The sequence below is a fragment of the Salarias fasciatus genome, chromosome 12, assembly GCF_902148845.1.
Source record: "Salarias fasciatus chromosome 12, fSalaFa1.1, whole genome shotgun sequence".
NCBI classification, from domain to species: domain Eukaryota; kingdom Metazoa; phylum Chordata; class Actinopteri; order Blenniiformes; family Blenniidae; genus Salarias; species Salarias fasciatus.
The window spans coordinates 30822295-30843181 of NC_043756.1; the positions used below are offsets into that span (position 1 = coordinate 30822295).

Here is a 20887-nt window from a genome sequence, read left to right on the forward strand (position 1 = left end):
TTCTACCCTCCTTCAGTTCTTCCTAACTGCAGTCCTACTCCTACAGTCTCATCTCTTCAGTGTTTTTCTGGAGCATTTACAGGTTTGATATCTTGTGGAAACACATCTGGACTGAAAGTTGAACATATTATCAGCTGATTGGTGACACTTTTCTCTCCGCTTGTTGTTTCTCAGGAGATTCAGACGGTAGGAGTTGAACCAGCGCTGCGAGTCCGTCTGAACACCGCCGGCTCCACGCAGTCCCGCCTCCCTGCCCAGTGTGTGACTCAGTCAAAACATCGCTGTAGAATTTATTAGCACTATTAGCATTATCGCTAATCCCTCAGCCATAAAGCCACGGACACACCCACACCGCCATCACAGCACCGCCAGCTCCACTGTGTCCATGTATGGTCACAGGCGGCAGAGCCGAGCCCAACCGCCAGCAGGTGAAAGGTGGCGTGAACCCTGACACACAAACACACACACACACACACACACACACACACACACACACACACCCACACACACACCCGTGTCGTGGAGTCGGCGGTGCTTCCTGGGCGTGCTCCTGCTGGTTTCTCTTCACGCTGAATAGCTGCTGCCTTTTGTCCGCCGTCCAGGTGAACAGGCGCCGTGGCGTTCGGTGTCAGTGTGTTAAAAAAATAAAAACTCTTTTATGTAAGGTCATTGGTTGAGCAGTTTAGTTCAACCCTCTCAGACCCCCTCAGACCCCCTCAGACCCCCTCAGACCGTCCACCAGAGTCCAGTTCTGTCTCATGGATCCAGGCTGTGGTTCTCGGTATGAAGCCAGATGTTTGTCCTGCTGGTTGTGTTGTTGTGTTTGTGTTACAGGTTTGTTTCCAGAGTACATTAAAAGTTCTTTTTCAAACTGTAGCTGAAGCTGGTTCCGTCTCCTCTTTGTCTTGTCCCTCTCGTCTTTGACTCGTCCGTCTGTCCTCTCTGACACACTGAGGCTTCATTGATTCGTCAGCTGTTGGATCAGATTCAGTCATGCTGAGCGATAACAGACTGCAGCTGGACTTTAGAATCATTTCACTCTTTTGTTTGCTTTAAATCTTGAAAATGTCTCTCTGGACGCGAAGACGAAACGACTCGGACCAAAAACAGTAAAACTGAAGTGAGTCTGATCAAACCTGCTGCAGGGTTTTAACAGAATCCGACGCAGTGACCAGAGTTAAGGCCGTTTCTCTATAGGGCCTTTCAAAGTGCTTCACAAATCAAAGAAACTGAAAATTACATTCAAGCCACAGAAATCAAACATGATAGGACAAAAACAAGGTGCATTAAAAAGACAAAAGGCAATTAAAACAGGAGAATTAATCGCTTTATTTTATTTAGAATTGGTTTTATTGCTGCAGCGTTCAGAGGCTGAGGAGGAATCAGGCCAGACTGCAGAGGATTATTCACTGTCTGCACAATATTCGGAGCATACAATGAAAACAAAACATTTACAGGAATGTTGTAGCATTTTCTGGCTTTTAACTGAAACAAACTAGAGGAATCCCAGTCCTCATCCTGCGGGACGGCCAGACAGCACAGGTGACAGCGTCATGCTTCCTGAAGCCGAGCCCAGTGCTGTTTGTCTCATTCTGAAGAATAAAAGGCTGCAGAGTCATTGCATGACTGGCTGACCTCTGCCGCCGAACTGCTCCTCAGTGAGGAGGCGGGGCTCGGCTCGGCCGGCCCTATAAGAGGAGCAGCCGGCGTCCAGAGCCACGCAGCCTGAAACAGAACACACACACACTCTCTCACACACTGCCTGGAACACCATCAGCCTGAAACATGGAGCTGTACCTGGACCTGCTCTCCCAGCCCTGCCGCTCGGTCTACATGTTCGCCAAACTGCTGAAAATCCCCTTTGACTACAAAAAAGTGGATCTGGCTGCAGGTACACACACACACACGGACACACACACACTGAACACAGTTGATGATTTCCAAACTTGTTTATTATGTAAGAGGAGGAGGAGGAGGGTCTCCCCAGGGACCGAGGAGCAGACCGGACTGCTGGAACTCCATATTTCAGTGTGTTGATAATAAGATGCACAGCTGATCAGATTTCAGCCTCTGCACACGTTAAATCCCTCCTGATCATCCAGACAGACCGGCACAGAGACAGGAAGTCACCTTTGTGCACTTTGAAGTCATGTGATTGCTTCTTTTGTCCCTGGAGCTCGTGGTTCTGTCAGAACAGCAGGGAGGAGCTGCTCCCTGCAGGAGAGAACCGGCATGGTTCCTCCAGTCTGCAGCCCGGCCTGGACTGCCAGGCCTGGACCGCCAGGCCTCCGCCAGGCCTCCGCCAGGCCTCCGCCAGGCCTCCGCCAGGCCTCCGCCAGGCCTCCGCCAGGCCTCCGCCAGGCCTCCTGCAGGCCGTTTACTGCACCTGGCTGTGGTTCATCCTGGAGCAGAGTCCGAGGCCATCAGTCAGAGCATGAATGGACTCCTGATGAGTCAGCGCATTCAGAAAGGTGTGTGTGTGTGTGTGTGTGTGTGTCACAGGTCAGCAGTACGGCGAGGAGTTCGGGAAAATCAGCATGGTTCGCAGAGTTCCTGTCCTGAAGGAAGGAACCTTCGTCCTGACCGAGAGGTAACCGCAGGTCTTCCTGCAGCACTGCGCCAACTTTATCAACCTTTCCTGTTTGATTCTTTCTATTTTTGAAGCTGTGTGATAATCTGCACCTGTCCAGGTTTTCAAACCTGCAGGATTCAGTGCTGTTGGTGTTTCCGCCGGGTTCCTGTCTGACCGTCTGTCTGTGTGCAGCACCGCCATCCTGCAGTACCTGGCACAGAAGCACAAGGGCGCCGACCACTGGTACCCGGCGGACCTGCAGCGGCGGGCCCGGGTCCAGGAGTACCTGGCCTGGCAGCACACCGGCATGCGGGCGCACGGCTCCAAGGTCTTCATCCTGAGGGTGTGTGTTTCCCTAGCGCCGGTCTAACACCTGAAGGCGTGGCGAAGCCGTGAGTCCTGACCGCTGTGGGGGTGGTTTGTCCCGCAGTGCCTGTACCCCCTGGTCCTGGGCTCCGAGGCGCCCCAGCAGAAGATGGACGACGCCGTGGCGGAGCTGAAGCAGTCCCTGGACCTGCTGGAGAACTTCTTCCTCCAGAACAGACCCTTCATCGCCGGGGACAAGATCTCCGTGGCCGACCTGGTGGCCATCGTGGAGATCATGCAGGTAGGCCGCCCGTCCTGCTCAGAGAGTGTGTGTGTGTGTGTGTGTGTGTGTGTGTGTGTGTGTGTGCGCGCAAGGTCAGCTGCTCGGCTTTGTTCGCCGACAGGAATCCTTCCTCCTCTCGAAGCTCAGAGATCCGACGACTGACACAGATCAGGTGTCAGCATCTGGTTTCAGCCCTCATCTCTCACCTTGTCGTACTGGATTACACTGGTAATCTGAGCTGTGTGTGTGTGTGTCGTCGGTAGTGTTGCTTTGAACAGACTGCAGCTTTCCCGTCAACTGCTTTAACCTCCTCCTGTGCTTTCTGAGTGTTTCTTGAACAGAAGGTCATTCCTATTTGTGTCCCTGGAGGTCTGAACCCTTCAGGAGGAACCGCTTTATCAGAGGATCCTTCATTCACAAAGCAGAGTGTCTCTCTGCACACTGCGCCAGTTTACTGCAGACTGAGGAACCCAGATCACGGTTAATGAGTCAATCTGTCAGACTTCAATCATGTTTAGCATGTAGCATCACTAGCATGTGAGCCTGAGACTCTTTAGCATGTAGCATAGATCCTCCCGGATGGTTCTCACTCTGGTGTTCTTCCGACCGTCTTCTTCCTGCTCTTCATATTCTGCAGTCCGTCTCACTGTATTTACTCTTAATGTCAGAGAAACGGTAAAACAGACTTTGCTGACGTTCTCTCGTGTTCCAGCTCAGTGACTTGCTGAGTTGTATCGGTTATTCCGACATTCATGTGGTTAAAGAGACAATCGGCTCTTGTCTGAAGCCGTCCTGTGTGGATCAGGGTCATGTGGGAGCAGAGGAGGAGGACAGTCCTGTTCAGACATCCGTTAACCGAATCATTTCCAGAATGTTTAAAGTACGACTCTGAATCAGCTGATCTGGCTCAGGATGAAGGTCATGTGTGGAATAACCCCCCTCCCTGCCCCCTCCAGCCCGTCGGAAGCGGCTTCGACGTGTTCGCCGACCGTCCCAAGCTGACCGCCTGGCGGGACGCCGTGAAGAAGGAGGTCGGGGACAAGCTGTTCGACGAGGCCCACGAGGGAATCATGAACGCCAAGGAGGCCGTGAAGAGGGTGGACAAGGCCCGCCTGGAGCAGATGAAGCCTTACTTCCTGAAGATGTGAACCTGAACGCAGACCATGAACTGCTCCATTTCCATCTCCGCCATCATAAATGCTCTGTAGATTCAATATGTGAAGAAATAAAACATTGTTCGCCTCATTCCGAATGTTCTGGTCATCTGTTTCAACCTCATTCGTCCCAGCAGCTCCACACAGAAGGTCCTCACAAGATGAGAAAGATAACTGACGCCAGATAAACTGTGAAAGTCAATGATGACAATGAAGTAAAATGTCTTTACAGATAAAGATCACAAAAGCAAATAAAGTCAGTAAAAATACAAGTATAACCGTGAAGATAAACGGCAAACAAAACACAATGAGAGGAATAAAACTCAAGCAGCAACAGTTGAACCAAAGATCTGAGTGGAAAAGTCTGAATCTGCCTCTTCAGGCTCTGGAAGAGTGAAGCCAGGAGAAGTTCTGATTGGTCAGACCTGAGCGCTTGAGGCTGAAGCAGGTTTTTAATAACATGAGGTGTGACCAGCATGGGCCTTAAACTTTACCACTTTCACCCGGAGGAAGCAGCTTTATTGTCTCCATGAATTATTTTATAGGTGCTGTGATCTGCAGCTTTTATCACTTAGGTTTTATTACTTTTAATCGTGCTTTTATCTTGAAGTGGTGACTTTTATTGTTGTATTTCCTATCGGGCCATCAACTACCTGCACCTGCGGGAGATTAACCAATCCGCAAGCAGGGAGGCGGAGCTACAAGGAGGGCAGGCAGCAGTCCTGGTCCCATGAGGTGGAGGGGGTCCCATCTCTGATTGTAACAAGGTGCTCACCACCAGATTTGTTTTCAGAATTCACATTTAAAACACCAAAAGAGCAGAATAACCCTGGGCGAAGCAGAACGTCACAGCCATGTGGTGTCCCTCAGGGCTCGGTGCTGGGCCCACCCTCTTCTCCATCTGCCGGCTCCCCCGGGGTAACATCATTGGCAGACGTGGGATGTGAGTGAACACCTGGAGGAGGTGGAGGAGGTGGTTTTGGGTGTGAAGGTGTGTTTACTGGTCATTTTAATGTATGGTAGATATGTTTATGATTTTTCTGAGTAATCTAAGAGGGTTATGTAACTGCTGACTTTCCCCAGGGAGAACAGTAACCAATGAGAGCTCCTGAAACAATAAACCATTCCAACAGAAAGCAGCAGAACGCAGCAGCAAACAGCTGCCTGCTGTTGTGACTGTTCCAGGAAAACTCTGTTCCAGAGAGAAAGAATGAAAGCAGCTCTGAGGCTGCGATGTGTCGGTTCCACGCCCTGCTTTACAGCCACTGTGACGGCTGTGTTCTCTTCAGACTCATGTGAGAGTGGAGCAGAGGAGTGAAGCATTATGGGTGTCAGGCAGGGTTTCTGTTGTACATGAAGTGAGTTCAGGATGAGTCTGTTCAACAGTTTGGAACAATCTTCTAGCTGGTAGCTTGACTACAGAACCTTCCTGTAGCCATCTAGAAGCTTCTTGGACTCCCAGCTGGTAGTTTCTGCCACTCTTTCTTTGTAATTTGTTCAAGATCTTCAGGATTCACAGGACTTTTCTCCAATGACAGATTTCAGCTCATCACAGAGATCCTCAGCTAAAGTGAAGTAAGAAACGTTTGCTGTCCGTTTGACAGTAAAACGGTCCATCTTCTCCTTTTCATCCACTCCGGTCTTCGTTTGGATGTCTACTCTGGGTCTTTGTCTTGCTTTAGGACTCGTGATGTTCGGCTCAAATGAAGTTTTCTTTCACTGGGTCGGTCGGACATTTCGCTCTGAAATGTTCTGATAATGGTACCTCCACCATGCGGAACCCTGCAGTACTGGAGCCGGTCCTGCCATCTGTAAACAAGCTGTTGGTGAGCATTAAAGCTCTGTTCCATCAGTCCTCGGAACACTTTCCAGATGCTCTTTGACAAAGATCTGTTCTTACTATCTATATCTTTTCCTGAACAATAACGTCCATCCTTAGCCGCTTCAGCTATCAAAGTTAGATATGTGTTGAAAGTACAAGCCTAGACTGTACAGACACAGTGGCTTTCTCTACTGATGAATTTATTGAATCCATCTTGTCACAGATACATAAATCACACCGTGAAAACTATAAAAAACAAAAAGACATCAATTAGCTTCGAGAAAATGAAGACAATTGGCAAAATAAATCTATTACAAAATAAACTGAAAACATACCTCGTTGGCTGAGTACTGAAAGAGGAAATAACCTGGGTTCTTCTTTCTCTTAGTATTTCTTAAACCTTCTTAAACTTTCAGTTCTTTCTCTTAACTTTTCTCATGCTTCTTTTCTCTCTCTCTAAGATGCTTCTTCTAGTGCAATAAAACTCTTATCAAGCATACAAAGGCTTACTCTAGCACCACAGCGCCCCTTATTGGCACAAAACCGCAATGACATCAAAATACAAAGAAAAATACAGAGAAATTATAAAGTAGCAGTTACATAGACTCTAGAGGTGTTTTTTCCTCCTTCAAGGACTCCTGTTGTCAGTCTTGTTCCTCCCACCATGCCCAGGGACGTTCTATCCTATGGTCCTACATTAATCCTGCTTGGAGAAAATTTCATTGGTTCATTCTTGTCATCTGTGCACGGACAAATGATCACAGGTGAGTCCGAGTGTGTTCCCATGCTGCTTTACACCAAAGGGAGAGTATCAGTGGCACAGCAAGCTTCAGGTTTTTATATTTTCTTAACATTGTCTCTCCATTTAAATTTGTTCTTTTGTATCACAAACAGGGTCAAAAAGGAAAAAAATTAAATTGATCTATTTTTTTAGGGGACATTCCACAATCTGCACTTAAACTTCATGGGCGCCAGTGATGGTGAAGGTCAGTGGGGATCAGTCCTTCTGGAGTCTGGGGAGTTCATTGTGCAGCAGTGTGGCGCCCCCCAGAGGTGAAGTGCAGCACGGCTCCTTGTTTTTCCCTGGAGTTAGTTTAGTTTGTTTCTGCTCAGGGAGCAGCTGGAGGACTGAAGGGACTGGGCTGGAGAAAACAGGAAGTGAGTCAGAGAGACTCCGCTCACCCGGAGGAGGGCAAGAAGCCTTTATTGTTTCAAACTGGGACGTTTTAGTCTGATAAATTAGGATTTGGGGTTTTTACTGTTAGTTTTTTGTGAGCTTGCAGAGACGTGACAGAGCAGCTGGAGGCGTCTTTGCTGGATCTGCCTCGCTGTTCGACAGCAGGAAGCTCCAGCGCCGTGGTGAGCTGAAGAGGTCACATGACGGTCCCATCGCCTCTCCGTGGTCCTCACCACCTGCTGCAGGTCCCTCCTCACACCTGGCCACAGGGCCATGAGAGGTCCACCACCTGCTTTGACCTTCTGAGGGTGTATAAAGTCTCTGGTGGGCTTCTGGACTGGGTCAGTTCCCCCCCCGCCCCGGATGACGGTGTGCACCTGACGCTCCGTCCTGGTTTGTTTTGGCCCGCAGACAGCCTGGAAGCTCCAGGTGTTGCCCAGCTTCACACGGAGGTGCAACTTTCCGCACGGCCTCGACACAGGAACAGGAAGTATGTCGGAAACCCGCCGAGTTGGAGTGACCCCCCCCCTCCCCCCGGTTAGCCTCTGGTGCTGCAGACGGCCGGGAGGGGGGACAGAGGTGAGGAATGTCGTGGCGCAGCGTGATGTTTGTGCTGCAGAGCCGGCCGGAGCGTTGTGTAAGACCACGAGCCGAGCAGCCGGCGACCTAACGAGGGACCGAGCGCCGCTCATTGACAACGACCACGGCAGACCACAAGATCAGGAAAACTCCAGCCTACTGCTGCCTGAGTAAGAAACCAAGGCCCCGTTTCCACGACAACGCTTCCAGTGGATACTCATCGTTTGTGCTTTTTTGTTTCAGCAAAGTTTTACATTTTCTAAAACTGCGTCCGCTCAGCCAAAACCCTGAAATCAATGCAGTTAGAACGCCAGACCCCCAGGTGGCGCTGGTGGTTGTTTTTGTATTGAAACCACACACACACTGTGAAACCTGAATCTCAGGTATTGGTCCAGAAGCTTCCAGGTGCTTTTGTTGACTGAAAAAGAGCTGCTGTCTCTTCCTGCTTCATGAGCTGTTAGCTTAGCATAGAGCAGAGGGTTTCTAATGGTCGCTGTTTCTTTGTTGGGGAAAGTTTTCCCACTGGAAGTACCTTTAGCGTTAGCTTATAGCCACAGCAGTTGTGATTAGCATTAGCCTACTTCAGTAGTGGCTCGCTGCTATTTCTCTTTATCTGACTGATCCAGATTATAGAGCATCTTCCTCCTCACTGACTAATGTAAGTACTGATTACTGAGATTACTTTTTGGGCCTTTTGAGTTTTTCTCAAAATACCAGACGCATCACAGCTTGATACATTTTTATTTAATGTATGAGACGAAAAAACGGAATGGATATCATGTAATTTATCTTAAATATGCGGCATCCTTTCATCCCTGGAACTCAAACACTGTATGTACACTGTATGAAAATAAAACACACTCACACACACTTTCAATAAACTCACACCCCGAAAAATGAGGTGATCCTCGGATTAAACACTCCACAGCTACCGGTGAAGTCTACAATATATATATGTGTGTGTGTGTACACACACTACACAAAGAAGCAAAATATTGAGCACAGTCTGTAAACTCTCTGGAAAGTTTCTCCTTCCTAAACACACACATAAACACACACACACACACACACACACACACACACACACAGCTTCTGGGAAGTGGACAACCGCCTCTCTGTGTGACGTTAGAAATAAATAAGAGGGAGTGTGAGCTGCAGCTCTGTGCGAGAGCAGCAACACACCTCCAGTGTGGGCAGACTGACATCATGGCGGCCGGGAAGCTTAAAGTGCAAGCGAGCGAGTAGATTCCCCGCCCGGCGGACAGACGGGGGCGGCAGCGGGGCCGAGGGGGGCGGAGCCTCAGTCGCCGAAGTTGTGGACGTCGTTGTGCAGGTCGACGACGGGGCTGAAGGCGCCGGCGTCCAGGCGGCAGCGCCGGCCGCAGCTGCACCGCTGCACCCACATCACGCTGTAGAAGGTGTCTCCGTCCGGGCAGTGGAAGCGCAGGCGCACGGTGCGGGACAGCGATGGCGTGCAGCAGCGGCCGTCCGAGCAGCTGCCGCAGGAGCGGGGCCGATACCGCGGCGCCGTGGAGCACGAGCCGAACGTGATGCTGACGGGCTCCAGGGGCCGGACGGTCCGCTGACACTTCTTCCCCTGTCACAAGACACCAGCAAGAGATGAAGTATAGCCGGGATGTCAGAGGAGGAGGTGCTCTACTGGAAGCAGAGCAGTGACCCCGTGTGTCTGGCTGGTGTTCGGTACCTTGGCGGCCGGCGCCGGCGGCACCGGCAGCGGCTCGCAGGGCCGGACCTCACACAGCCGGGTCTCCCGGACCAGCCGGCAGTCCGGGTTGTCGCTGCTCACCCCGGGTGGAGAGGCCCATCCCGCAGGTGGTGGAGCAGAGGGTCCACTCGGACGTCTGCGGGAAGCAGCGGGGCTCCAGGAAGGCCTGGGACGCCGGGAAGGACGCCGTCTCTGAGACACAGACACAACCCGTCCGGCTCAGCCTGTTTCCACGACAACTGAACACCAAGTCCTCGCTCCAGTCTCATTGAAACCGGACTCGGTGGTGCTCACCTCTGAACGCGCCCCCCCCGGGGGCGTCGGGGTGGGCGGGGCGGGGGTCGGACCTGCAGCAGGGCGTCGATGTGGTTGGGGTGGGCGTGTCCGCCCGGCGCGGAGGCGGGCGGCTCGGGCGGCTCCTCGCCGATGCGGTTGTCGCCGTCGTCGTCGTCGTCTTCGTCGCACAGCCACTCCTGGCAGCAGCCCCCCCGGGGCCGTGCCAGCCGGGGCCGGGGGCAGCGCCGCGGGGGCAGGGGCAGCCGCGGGGGGCAGAGGGGCATGCAGCCCACCACGCCGTTCATGCAGGTACACTGGTGCTGGCAGACGGGCTGGAAGTCCTCGCCGTGCTGGTACACGCGGCCGTTGAAGGCGCAGGGCAGACCGTGGGCCTCGGCTGGGGGGGGAGAGGGGACAGGCGGAACAGGGGTCAGAGCAGGGGGGGGGGTGGGGGGGCATGGACAAAGTCTGAGAGGTCAGCAGGTCAAACTCAGCTGGTCTGCATCTGTACAGTCCAGCTGAACCAAAACAAGGCCCCGCCCCCTTCTCCGCCATCAACCAATCAGGAAGCTCTACTGCTGTTTACCTGACGAATCATTTACTCGACCTTTTTAAGTGACAACGCATCGGTTTTGTGCTTTTGTTTCAGGAAGGTTTTGTATTTTCACAGAAACGGTGGTGCAGTTAGTCTGCCAGGCCACTAGCTGGTGCTGTGGGTTGTGTTTGTAGTGAAGCCACACACTCACACACACTGCAGATAACATGATGGAAGGTTTATAAAACTTCCTCCTGGAGGCCACTTTCAAAAAGCTGTGTTGTCAGTGGCGCCGTTGCCATGTGAACAGGCACCCGAAACGCCGCAAATGTTTTGCATTGTCGGCTGAGGCGGCTCCAGCCAGGTAGCGTTAGCTAGTTTTAGCCCAGATGTAGCATACTGTCGCTAGTTAAAAGAGCCTAAAGAAGCTGTAAGTTCCTGAGCGGACGATCCTTCTAGGACAGCATGTCCTGCTGGAATCAGCTGGAATCTGCAGGTTTGATCAGGTTTGATCCACTTGCTCGAGGAACAGAGGGACGTCAGACTCCTCAGTGTCTCCTCCATCCCCCGTCTTCTGTCCCACCCAGAAAACCATCTGCTCCGTCAGGTTTAGAGAGAAGAACTAGAACCTGCTAACTGCAGGACGGATCCCCGGGCTGGATTCAGGCCGGGGGTCTGCTAGCTGTGAGGCAGGAGTACTAACCACTACACCACCGTCAAGAGGTCCATTGTGCATGTGGGTTGCACACTCACGTCCTGTTTACGAGACAGCCGCGCTGGGAGTCACTGAAAACGCAACTTTTTTAAACGCTCTGACTCTGTCTTCCTGTAAAGGAAGACGAAGGAGACTTTCTGCTTTCTGTCCTCTGACGTCCAGACTACGGGTGTCCAGAGGACACAGGTCTTCTGCACACGCTCAGTAGAGTCACAGTAAGAACAGTGATTTTCTCCGGAGTGTTGTGACTCCCGGTCCAGATTCTCCTGGTCCTGGTTCCAGTTCAGATCCTCCTGGTTCTGGTCCTGGTCCTGCTATTGGTCCTGGTCCTGGTTCCATTCTAGATCCTCCTGGACTTGGTAGTTTTACAGCTGACAGTCACCATAACAATAATCTAACATGGTGTTCTGTCCATATGAATGTCTATGTTCTCTGTTGGTAATGTTCAGAGTTTATTGTTCTCTGCAGTGTGTGTGTGTGTGTGTGTGTGTGTGTGTGTGTGTGGTTTCACTCCAGTAACACACAGCAGTGTTATCTCGTGGCCCAACAGGCTACCTTCTTCTATTTCAGTGTTTCTGTCGTTGCCGTGGAAACAGACACCGTTTTCAGATTGTTTCCATGTAAGCGCAAAATGCGTCTGAAACGAAAACGTCAAAACGATGGATTTTCATGGACAGCATGAGCGATGTCCGCGGTTGAGTGATGAACGTAGGATGGACTGAATTGTGTTTTTCCTAAATATCAAGAGAACGATGGTCGGTTCCACTGCAGCGGCTCGATCAGACGTTAGAACCACGGCGCTCATTGGCTCAGCTGCTCCAAGCCGCTACATGCCACATGCTACATGCCTCATGCCTCATGCTACATGCTACATGCTACATGCCTCATGCTACATGCCACATGCCACATGCTACATGCCTCATGCTACATGCCACATGCTACATGCCACATGCCACATGCCACATGTTACATGCCTCATGCCACATGCCACATGCTACATGCCTCATGCTACATGCCACATGCTACATGCCTCATGCTACATGCTACATGCTACATGCTACATGCTACATGCCACATGCTACATGCTACATGCCTCATGCTACATGCCACATGCTACATGCTACATGCTACATGCCACATGCTACATGCTACATGCTACATGCCACATGCTACATGCCAAAGCGCGCCAGGGCGCACACACCAGCGAGGCTGCATGTGTAAAGTGTGACTGAGCTGTTCTCCGTTCAGTATTGGACCTCAGGCCGGTCTCCATGGGGGGAGGTTCCCCCCCAGTCTTGGTAACCATGGTTAAAGGTGTGTGCTCCGTAAAGCTCTGATTCTTCGGTTTTATCACTAAATACTCCCAGAATCCCTGCCAGATCCTCCCGTATTGAAGGGATCCAGACACCCTGACTCCAGGTGACGAGCTGCGACCACAGAGCCGCCGTTATGTAACTCTTTCCACTCGCCTCCCTCGAGGCGCATCACCTCAGTGCGGAAGAGGCCGGCGGACCTTTAACGCCGGCCAGTTTTCTTTCCGTCTGGGGAGTTCGGAGCCCCCAGAGTCGAGCGTGACAGAGTGAAAGGCGACCCGGAGACAGGAGAGGAGTGCAGCCAGAGAGCTGCCAGCAATGAGAGAAACCACCAGAACGATGCTTCAGGCACAGAACCGGAGCTTTTGAAGCAGGTGTTCCAGATCTGAAAGGTGAAAGGTCATGACCCGTGGCCCTCACCTCTGCACAGCCCCCGGTGGGGGTCTCCCCCGGCCCCCAGGTGGCAGCGCAGCCCCTTGATGTGGTCGCAGGGCCGCGTGGCGCCGCAGTCCTGGTTGAACTGGCCGGCGCAGACCTTGCAGCAGCCGCAGTGGTCGCTCACCCAGCTGACGCCTGGCAGGCAGAGCGGGGGCGTCGGGGGGCAGGAGCACTCGGCCGGACACTCGGCCTCCACCTGGAGTGGGGGGAGGGTGGGGGGTCACACCATCAGGATGGTCAGAACCCTGAGAATCCACCCAGCTGTCAAACACAGACTCACCATGGCCTCGACGCCGCCCAGCACCATCAGGGTGGAGACGACCTGCAGCAGACCGCCCGGGTTTAACATCCTCCCCCCAGCAGGTCGGCAGAAAGCCCCCGAACCAGCGAGGAAATCCCAGAAAGAGCAAGACGAGTCCTGCCGCTCAGATCCAGGCTGGTGGAGAATCCTCAGAGGAGTCGGAGCTCAGAGACGCTCGGCTGTGAACTCAGCTCCACTTTCACCACAGCTCCCCTGAAGCCTCACTTATAGACACACAGACCCCCGCCCCCGGAGGAGGGGAAAGAGGAGGGGGGGCGGCACAAGGTGAAGGAGGAGGAGGAGGAGCAGGAGGAGGAGGAGGAGGGGCGGGTGAAGCACCGACTGAGACTCTGACTCAGAGTCAAGGTGTCAAAAGGAATCTGAGTAAATCACTGCTGGGATGTTTTCTGAGATTACATAATGGAGGAAGATGCTCTATGCTGAACCCTCCAGAGCCGCCGGAGCGCCGCCTGGAGCGCCGCCGGAGCGCCGCCGGAGCGCCGCCGGAGCGGCTCGCCTCGCCGTGACTCTCTCCGGCCGCCGCTCCGGGACGGCGTCTTCGGCCGGGCGAGTTGGAAAACCTGAGCAGGGAATCCCGCTGCGTCCTGCCAGGGAGTGTATCCGAGAGAAAACCCCTGCGAGCCCCCCCCCCCCCGCTGCAGGACATCCTGCGTTCCACCCCTCCCCCGCCGCCGCCGCCGCCACTGCCAGGTTCCAGGAAAACAGGCCTGTCCTCGGGTTCTCAGGGTCGGCTGGAAAAACTCCACATTCCCATTGTCTGACAGCAGGAAGGTCCTCGCACTCAGCGCTGGCTCTCGCCGCCGGGGAACACGGGAAACGTCGTTTGGCACGTCGGCTCAGGAAGTGGAAGGTCTTTAAAAACACCGAGCGCCGACGCGGTGCAGCGGCGGGCGCAGCATCTCCACCGAGGTTCTGCTGGCCAGTCAGATCACCGACGCTCGTTTCAGCTCAGAGTCGAACCGCGCTGTCCTGTGAAGTCCGTCTGGCGGCGAGGAGCCGAGGACCACTTCCTGAATCAACCGATGAAACCTCACCTCTGCTGTTCATCCCACAAATGCACTGATGAGTGAAACTGGCTGCCTGCCAGGGAGGCAGCGGCCGGTCCTGCCAGAACCTGGTCTGGTCTCATTAAAGTCTGAAAACCCTTTAATGTGGGGCTGAGGCCTCGCCACACACACACACACACACACACACACACACACACACACACACACACACACACACACACACACACACACACATACACACACACACACACACATACACACACACACACACACACACACACACACACACACACACACACGCACACGGGGCCGGGCGTGTTGTTGTGAGTCAAGCCGCGGCCTTCGGGCTCAGAGCCGAACCGTTTCCTCAGAGCAGGTGTCCCGACTCCGAAACCACACGGCTTACACAAGCTGCCACCCAGACCCCCGTCAAACCGCCGGGGTGAGGTGGAGGGGGGGTGGAGGAGGGGTGGAGGGGGGGTGGAGGGCGGGTGGAGGGGGGGGGTGGAGGTGAGAGCACCTTGTTGGGCAGTGGGGGGGGGGGGGGGGCAGTCTGGATTCTTGGCATTCCTGCCCCACAAAGGCAGGATGTGTGCACCGGCCACGCTGCCTCGGACACTGATGGAGGAGCGGACGGAGGGGGGGGCGGAGGGGTTGGGGGCGGGGGGGGGGGTTTCGGGGGGGGTTGGCACCCCTCCCAACTCGGCCGCTGGCCAGCCATTGTTTGTCAGCCGGGGAAACATTTCCAAAACACACGGAGGTCAGGAGTCGTGGGGGATTTATCACCTGTTTGTTTTCTCAGCTCCAAATCTGAGAGCGACCGCTGGACCAAAGACCCGTCCTCTAGACCCCGTCCTCTAGACCCCGTCCTCTAGACCCTGTCCTCTAGACCCCATACCCTAGACCCCGTCCTCTAGACCCCATCCTCTAGACCCGTCCTCTAGACCCCATCCTCTAGACCCCATCCTCTAGACCCTGTCCGCCAGACCCCCTCCTCTAGACCCCATCCTCTAGACCCTGTCCTCTAGACCCCATCCTCTAGACCCGTCCTCTAGACCCCGTCCTCTAGACCCTGTCCCCTAGACCCCGTCCTCTAGACCCGTCCTCTAGACCCCATCCTCTAGACCCCGTCCTCTAGACCCCATCCTCTAGACCCCGTCCTCTAGACCCCGTCCTCTAGACCCCATCCTCTAGACCCCGTCCTCTAGACCCCATCCTCTAGACCCTGTCCGCCAGACCCCCTCCTCTAGACCCCGTCCTCTAGACCCCGTCCTCTAGACCCCATCCTCTAGACCCCATCCTCTAGACCCTGTCCTCTCGACCCCATCCTCTAGACCCTGTCCGCCAGACCCCCTCCTCTAGACCCCGTCCTCTAGACCCCATCCTCTAGACCCCGTCCTCTAGACCCCATCCTCTAGACCCCATCCTCTAGACCCCGTCCTCTAGACCCCATCCTCTAGACCCCGTCCTCTAGACCCCATCCTCTAGACCCTGTCCTCTCGACCCCATCCTCTAGACCCTGTCCACCAGACCCCCTCCTCTAGACCCCGTCTTCTAGACCCCATCCTCTAGACCCTGTCCTCTAGACCCCATCCTCTAGACCCCATCCTCTAGACCCTGTCCTCTAGACCCCCTCCTCTAGACCCTGTCCTCCGGACCCTCTCATCCCCCTCTCATATAAAGGGTTCAGACCGGGCTCCAGTCTGGATGGACGGACGGACGGAGGAGGGTCGCACTGCAGCGGGGACAAACAGGACGTCACGCCTCAGTGTCAACACACACACAGGCGAGGAGACACAACAGGAACCCAGAGCGCACGCTCGGCACGCTCTGGACTTCACACGGTTTGTGTTGGACTGCAGGATCAGGACGCAGGACCAGGACGGAGCGGGTCCACCTCAGGGCCAGGGCTGCTGTTCCCTTCGCACCGTCTGCCAGGCGTCCGCCTCACACACCTTCTGCTTCCTGATTCCAGTCCTTCTCAGACCGTCTCAGGTGAAAACGGAACGGCAGGAACGGGCCGGCCAGCTGGTGGCGCTGCTGGGTGGAGTTCAGACTCCGTTTACACCACAAGGGTTTCAGGTGAAGACATGAACCTTGGTTTTGGGTCCGTTTAAACCACAACCATGTTTAGAGTCTCTGAAAACACAAATTTTTGAAAACACTCCGATTCTGTCTCCATGGAAATGAGGAAAATGATACAACTGGTCCTGGTTCTGGTCCAGATTCTCCTGGTCCTGATCCCAGTCCAGATTCTCCTGGTCCTGGTCCTGGTCCTGGTTCCGGTCCAGATTCTCCTGGTCCTGGTAGTTTTACAGTGGTCAGTCCTCAGAGTAACAGTCCCTCTCGGTGGTCTGTCCACATGACTGTCTGAGTTCTTGTGTGCGTCTTCACTGCAAAAACAAACCACAGCGCCAACTAGTAGAGCAACAAGAAACGGCGGTTCTCAGTGTTTCTGCTGTTTTCGTGTAAACAGACGCCGTTTTCAGATCCGGCTGCGTGATGCATTTCCACCAGAAGCTGGGCTCGAGTGTGTTCTGCAAACCCAGGTGAGTGTGTGTGATCAGCTGTGTGTGTGTGTGTGTGTGTGTGTGTGTGTGTGTGTGTGTGTGTGTGTGTGTGTGTGTGTGTGTGTGCGTGCGGCAGTGACGCTGCCTTTGCGTCTGCACTGCATTCCTCATGCTGGTGTCCTCAGAAAGCCCCCCCCCCCCCCCCCCCCCCCCCCCCCCCCCCCCGGGAGCAGATTGTGAGCCGAGGGGTTTTTTTTTGTCAAACTTCTTTATTCACACAAATTTTCATGACACTTGCAAATTTTCTTTTTTTTCTGCCTTTATTTTGCTCTGTTCTTTCTATTTGTTGATATTCCAACTAGACACAACACACATCGACACACATCACACACACTCTCATATGTCACTCACCCTCTCACTGTCTGTCTTAACTGTCTTTTTAAATTATATCTAACATATCTGTTTTATACTGTACATGTGTGTCTGTCTGCCTTAACTATTTATTTAACTTATATCTGTTTTATACTGTACATGTGTGTCTGTCTGCCTTAACTATTTATTTAACTTACATGTGTGTCTGTCTGCCTTAACTATTTATTTAACTTATATCTGTTTTATACTGTACATGTGTGTCTGTCTGCCTTAACTATTTATTTAACTTATATCTGTTTTTACTATAGTATACATATCTGTCCGTCTTAAATGTTTATCTTATTATCGTATATCGTATTATCTCTTTGTATCTGCTAATGTATATCTGTATATCTGCTATTTATTTCATTATATCTGTCTTAGATCTATATGTAAGTTATATTTAATTTATATCTGTTTGTATCTGTTACTTACCTGTCTTTAATTTGTATTTAGATTATATTTAATTAGATTTAATGTTTAGTTGTGTCGTCAGTTTTTATCTGTTATTTAATTATACCTATCCTAATTTTACATACAAATTATATTTAACTTTTCTTTGTATGGTTGGGCTTTGTATGGTTGGGCTTTGTAAACCCTGCAGTTTCCCCATGAGGGGAAACTGCAGGGTTACAGCATGTGGGACAAATAAAGGACTTTCAGTTCAGTTCAATTCTGAGTGATTGCCTCCAATCAAATCTGCATATGTTGCTTTTTTTACAATAAAGGTTCTTAAACAAAACTAATCCTCACTCAGGGAGCCATGGTGAGTGACGTGGGGTGAACCCGACCCGGACCCTGACCTTCTAACCCTGACCCCGGAAGACCCCTGCTCTGAACCTAAAACCTGAATCTAAACCTGCTCTACACGGTTCCTGAACCAACAGACTTCCTCATCTAACTATTTCCTGCATTTCATTACTTTTGCTTTCTATCATTACTGCGAATCCAGCCACCGCAGCGTTCATAAATCTCTTCAACTAAGCGCTTCGCTCTGTCTCCAGACGCTTCAGTCTCTTCATCTAACGGCTTCGCTCTGTCTCCAGACGCTTCAGTCTCTTCATCTAACGGCTTCGCTCTGTCTCCAGACGCTTCAGTCTCTTCATCTAACGGCTTCGCTCTGTCTCCAGACGCTTCAGTCTCTTCATCTAACGGCTTCGCTCTGTCTCCAGACGGTTCAGTCTCTTTATCTAACGGCTTCGCTCTGTCTCCAGACGCTTCAGTCTCTTCATCTAACGGCTTCGCTCTGTCTCCAGACGCTTCAGTCTCTTCATCTAACGGCTTCGCTCTGTCTCCAGACGGTTCAGCCACATAAGGGTTCACCCCGAACGCTTCCATGAACGCAAAACCCGCAAAAAAAGTAGTGGCAGAGAAACACAAACCCAGCGCCACCGGCACGCCGACACAACACTCTCTATCGAAAAACATGGCTGCTCGGAAGGAAAACGACTCAAACAATATCAAACTCAGGCTCTGTGTGGTGCTGACCCCGGCCTGCCCGGGCCTCTGTCCACAGGGGCTTTCATCTCTGCTCAGTGGCTGATGATGTCACCACAGGAAGGTTGCCTAGCAACAGCTGCGCCAACAATGCTGATTGGCTGTGTTGCTTCTGACCGCCTCTCCCAGGGTTTTTTTTTATTATTATAATTAAAAGAAATAACAAAAACAAACTCTGGAGGACGCCGTCGCTCAAACAATCAAGAAAACAGCACAAGCAGAGGATGAGAATCACAAAGGGGGCGGGGCTAACAGTCAGACATGGCGCAAGCAGATCGACAAGCTGATCGTCGTCATGAAAACAGCCGGAGGGTTTCCCCTGTTTCCTGTTGCTGCGTTCATGAGCAGCGTTGCGTTTCCCCCCGTTTCCACGGCGACGGGGCATTTTCTAAAAGTTCCACCTCGGGAGAGCTGCTTTCAGAAAGTCTTGGTTTCCTGGCTGACATTGAGCAGAACGCGGGTCACGAGGGTCACACGGTGAACCGGTCACAGCGTTGAAGCCGGCGGTCGGTCCAAAAATGGCAGCGCCCGGGCGGTGGGCGGAGTCATGCTCCACAGCCTGAAGAAGAACATGAAGATGCAGGACGAGCTGGAGGAGGTTAGAGGGGGTTCTGGAGAGGAACTGGGCCGCCGCCCCCCCCAGCCGGGCCGCCACCCCCCCCGGCCGGGCCAGGGCTGCTGCAGCTGCATATTTAGCAGGCAGGGTAAACAAACTGGGTTTCAAAGGGACTTTAGTGTGGCGGCGGGCGCACAGAGAGCGTGCTGTGAGCGGGCGGGGGGGGGCGGCGGCGGCGGAGGGGGGGCGGCGGCGCCACACAGCGCTGCCTGTGATTCCGAGGGAAAATGTTATCGCAGCGAGGCCGTAAACAGAACGCGGGAACCGGGACGCCGACACACAAAGCGCCCTGTGCCCCCTGTGCCCCCGGCCTCCCGGAAAACCCGCCTCATGGAAACGAACGGCGGCTCGCCGGGTATTGTACGGCCGAGGCGGCGGCGGCGGCGCTCAGAGGACGGCTTGTCCGGCGCTTCGCTAGCACGCCGTGACAAACGGCCAGTGTGACCGGCGGCTAAAATTAGGGCGGAGTGTTTGCCTGGCCTGAGGTCACGCTCTCAAAGGCCTCTTTCAGAAGCTTTTTTTGGGAGGTTGAGAAACTTTTTGGACGGACGACAAGCTTTAAAGGCGCTTTTTGAAACCTGGATCTCTGAAGCGCCGGAACGCCGCGGAAACACATCTGAAGACGAGTTTCCACTCCTCCAGTCGGCCTGTCGTCAGGAAGCGTCTGGTTACGGCGAGCGTTCCACGCTAAGCTAATGGTCGCGCCGGCTGCTGCCGACTTCCTGAAGTTTCAGGCGTCGTTTCGGCGCAGCGTCGTGAAAACGAGTCGCCGCGTTTTGATCTCAGAGAAGTTTCACACGGCAACCTTCTGAAAACGATGCCCGTTTCCACGACAACGGCACCGAGCGCTTTCAAAAAGTTCCGCCTCGGGATACAATTCCAAAAAGTCACATCTCCTGCGCTGCTGTCATGTCGAAGGATCCGTGAGGCTTCAGCGAATCACAGGAGCAGAATGAACTCCGGCTCTGAATACACACACACACACACACACACACACACACACACACACACACACACACACACACAAATCTACAGCACAACTCTCCGTGAAGACTCTACCATCGGACCAGTGGGGCTCAAGCTGTGGTGTAGGGTCCCACCAGGGGGCGCCCGAGGTCTGTGATAGAAACAGGAGCGTTTTTCCCAGAAGAAGGTTTTTATTTTACAGTAATTATGGGACAGACATCCTGAAAAATGCAATTCTATGGGTGATGAGTTGAAATCCAGATTCTAGAGCATCTTCCTCCTCTGACATCCTGAATTATCACATGTTCTTTTGTTTTTTGTTTTTTTATCTTGGTTGTCACTCACATTTTGATTTTATTATATTTGGAGTCTCGTTTTCCATGTGTTGCCCATTTATTAATTAATGAGAATTTTTCTGTTGTTTTTGGATTGAAAGTTTAAGCCAAGGTGATAAAAACTGGAGAAGTAGATACATAATGCACCTAACATTTCTCAAATAAATGAATTTTGTGAAACCCATGTCACGTTTTTCATCCCAGTCATGTATAATTTCTAACATTCACTCACAAAAAAAATCTATTTTCAGGCTGTATTTTTATGTATTTCATTCTAATTTGGAAATTTAAAGATTATCTGAAGTAAAAACTGCCAATAACTGCCAT

At 52.7% G+C, this 20887-nt stretch overlaps 2 protein-coding genes and 1 pseudogene across 4 annotated transcripts in view; 1 reads left to right on the forward strand and 2 right to left on the reverse strand.

Annotated features, from left to right (window-relative positions):
- The first annotated feature begins 1734 nt into the window (after positions 1-1734).
- gstt1a (glutathione S-transferase theta 1a) lies at positions 1735-4406 on the forward strand. The gene is made up of 5 exons (XM_030104532.1): positions 1735-1891; positions 2503-2590; positions 2765-2915; positions 3003-3179; positions 4118-4406. Exons 1-5 carry the CDS (start codon positions 1786-1788, stop codon positions 4307-4309), a joined length of 714 nt encoding a protein of 237 aa, XP_029960392.1. The 5' UTR covers positions 1735-1785; the 3' UTR covers positions 4310-4406.
- A 4211-nt stretch (positions 4407-8617) lies between these two features.
- On the reverse strand, positions 8618-13384 carry LOC115397966 (CCN family member 1-like; annotated as a pseudogene).
- The window catches only part of ypel1 (yippee-like 1), a 47487-nt gene continuing 35217 nt past the window's right edge, over positions 8618-20887 (reverse strand). For all 3 annotated transcript variants that reach the window (XR_003932543.1, XR_003932545.1, XR_003932544.1), the window contains exon 7: positions 8618-8982. The gene's annotated coding sequence lies outside the window, so the exon portion shown is untranslated. The remainder of the gene's footprint in view (positions 8983-20887) is intronic.

What these genes read in the sequence shown, in the direction of transcription:
- gstt1a (XM_030104532.1), top strand. Translation starts at nt 1,786, where the DNA reads ATGGAGCTGTACCTGGACCTGCTCTCCCAGCCCTGCCGCTCGGTCTAC. An exon ending in ACCTTCGTCCTGACCGAGAG is followed by an intron (nt 2,591 to 2,764) that starts GTAACCGCAGGT and finishes GTCTGTGTGCAG; the next exon opens with CACCGCCATCCTGCAGTACC. An exon ending in CCATCGTGGAGATCATGCAG is followed by an intron (nt 3,180 to 4,117) that starts GTAGGCCGCCCG and finishes TGCCCCCTCCAG; the next exon opens with CCCGTCGGAAGCGGCTTCGA.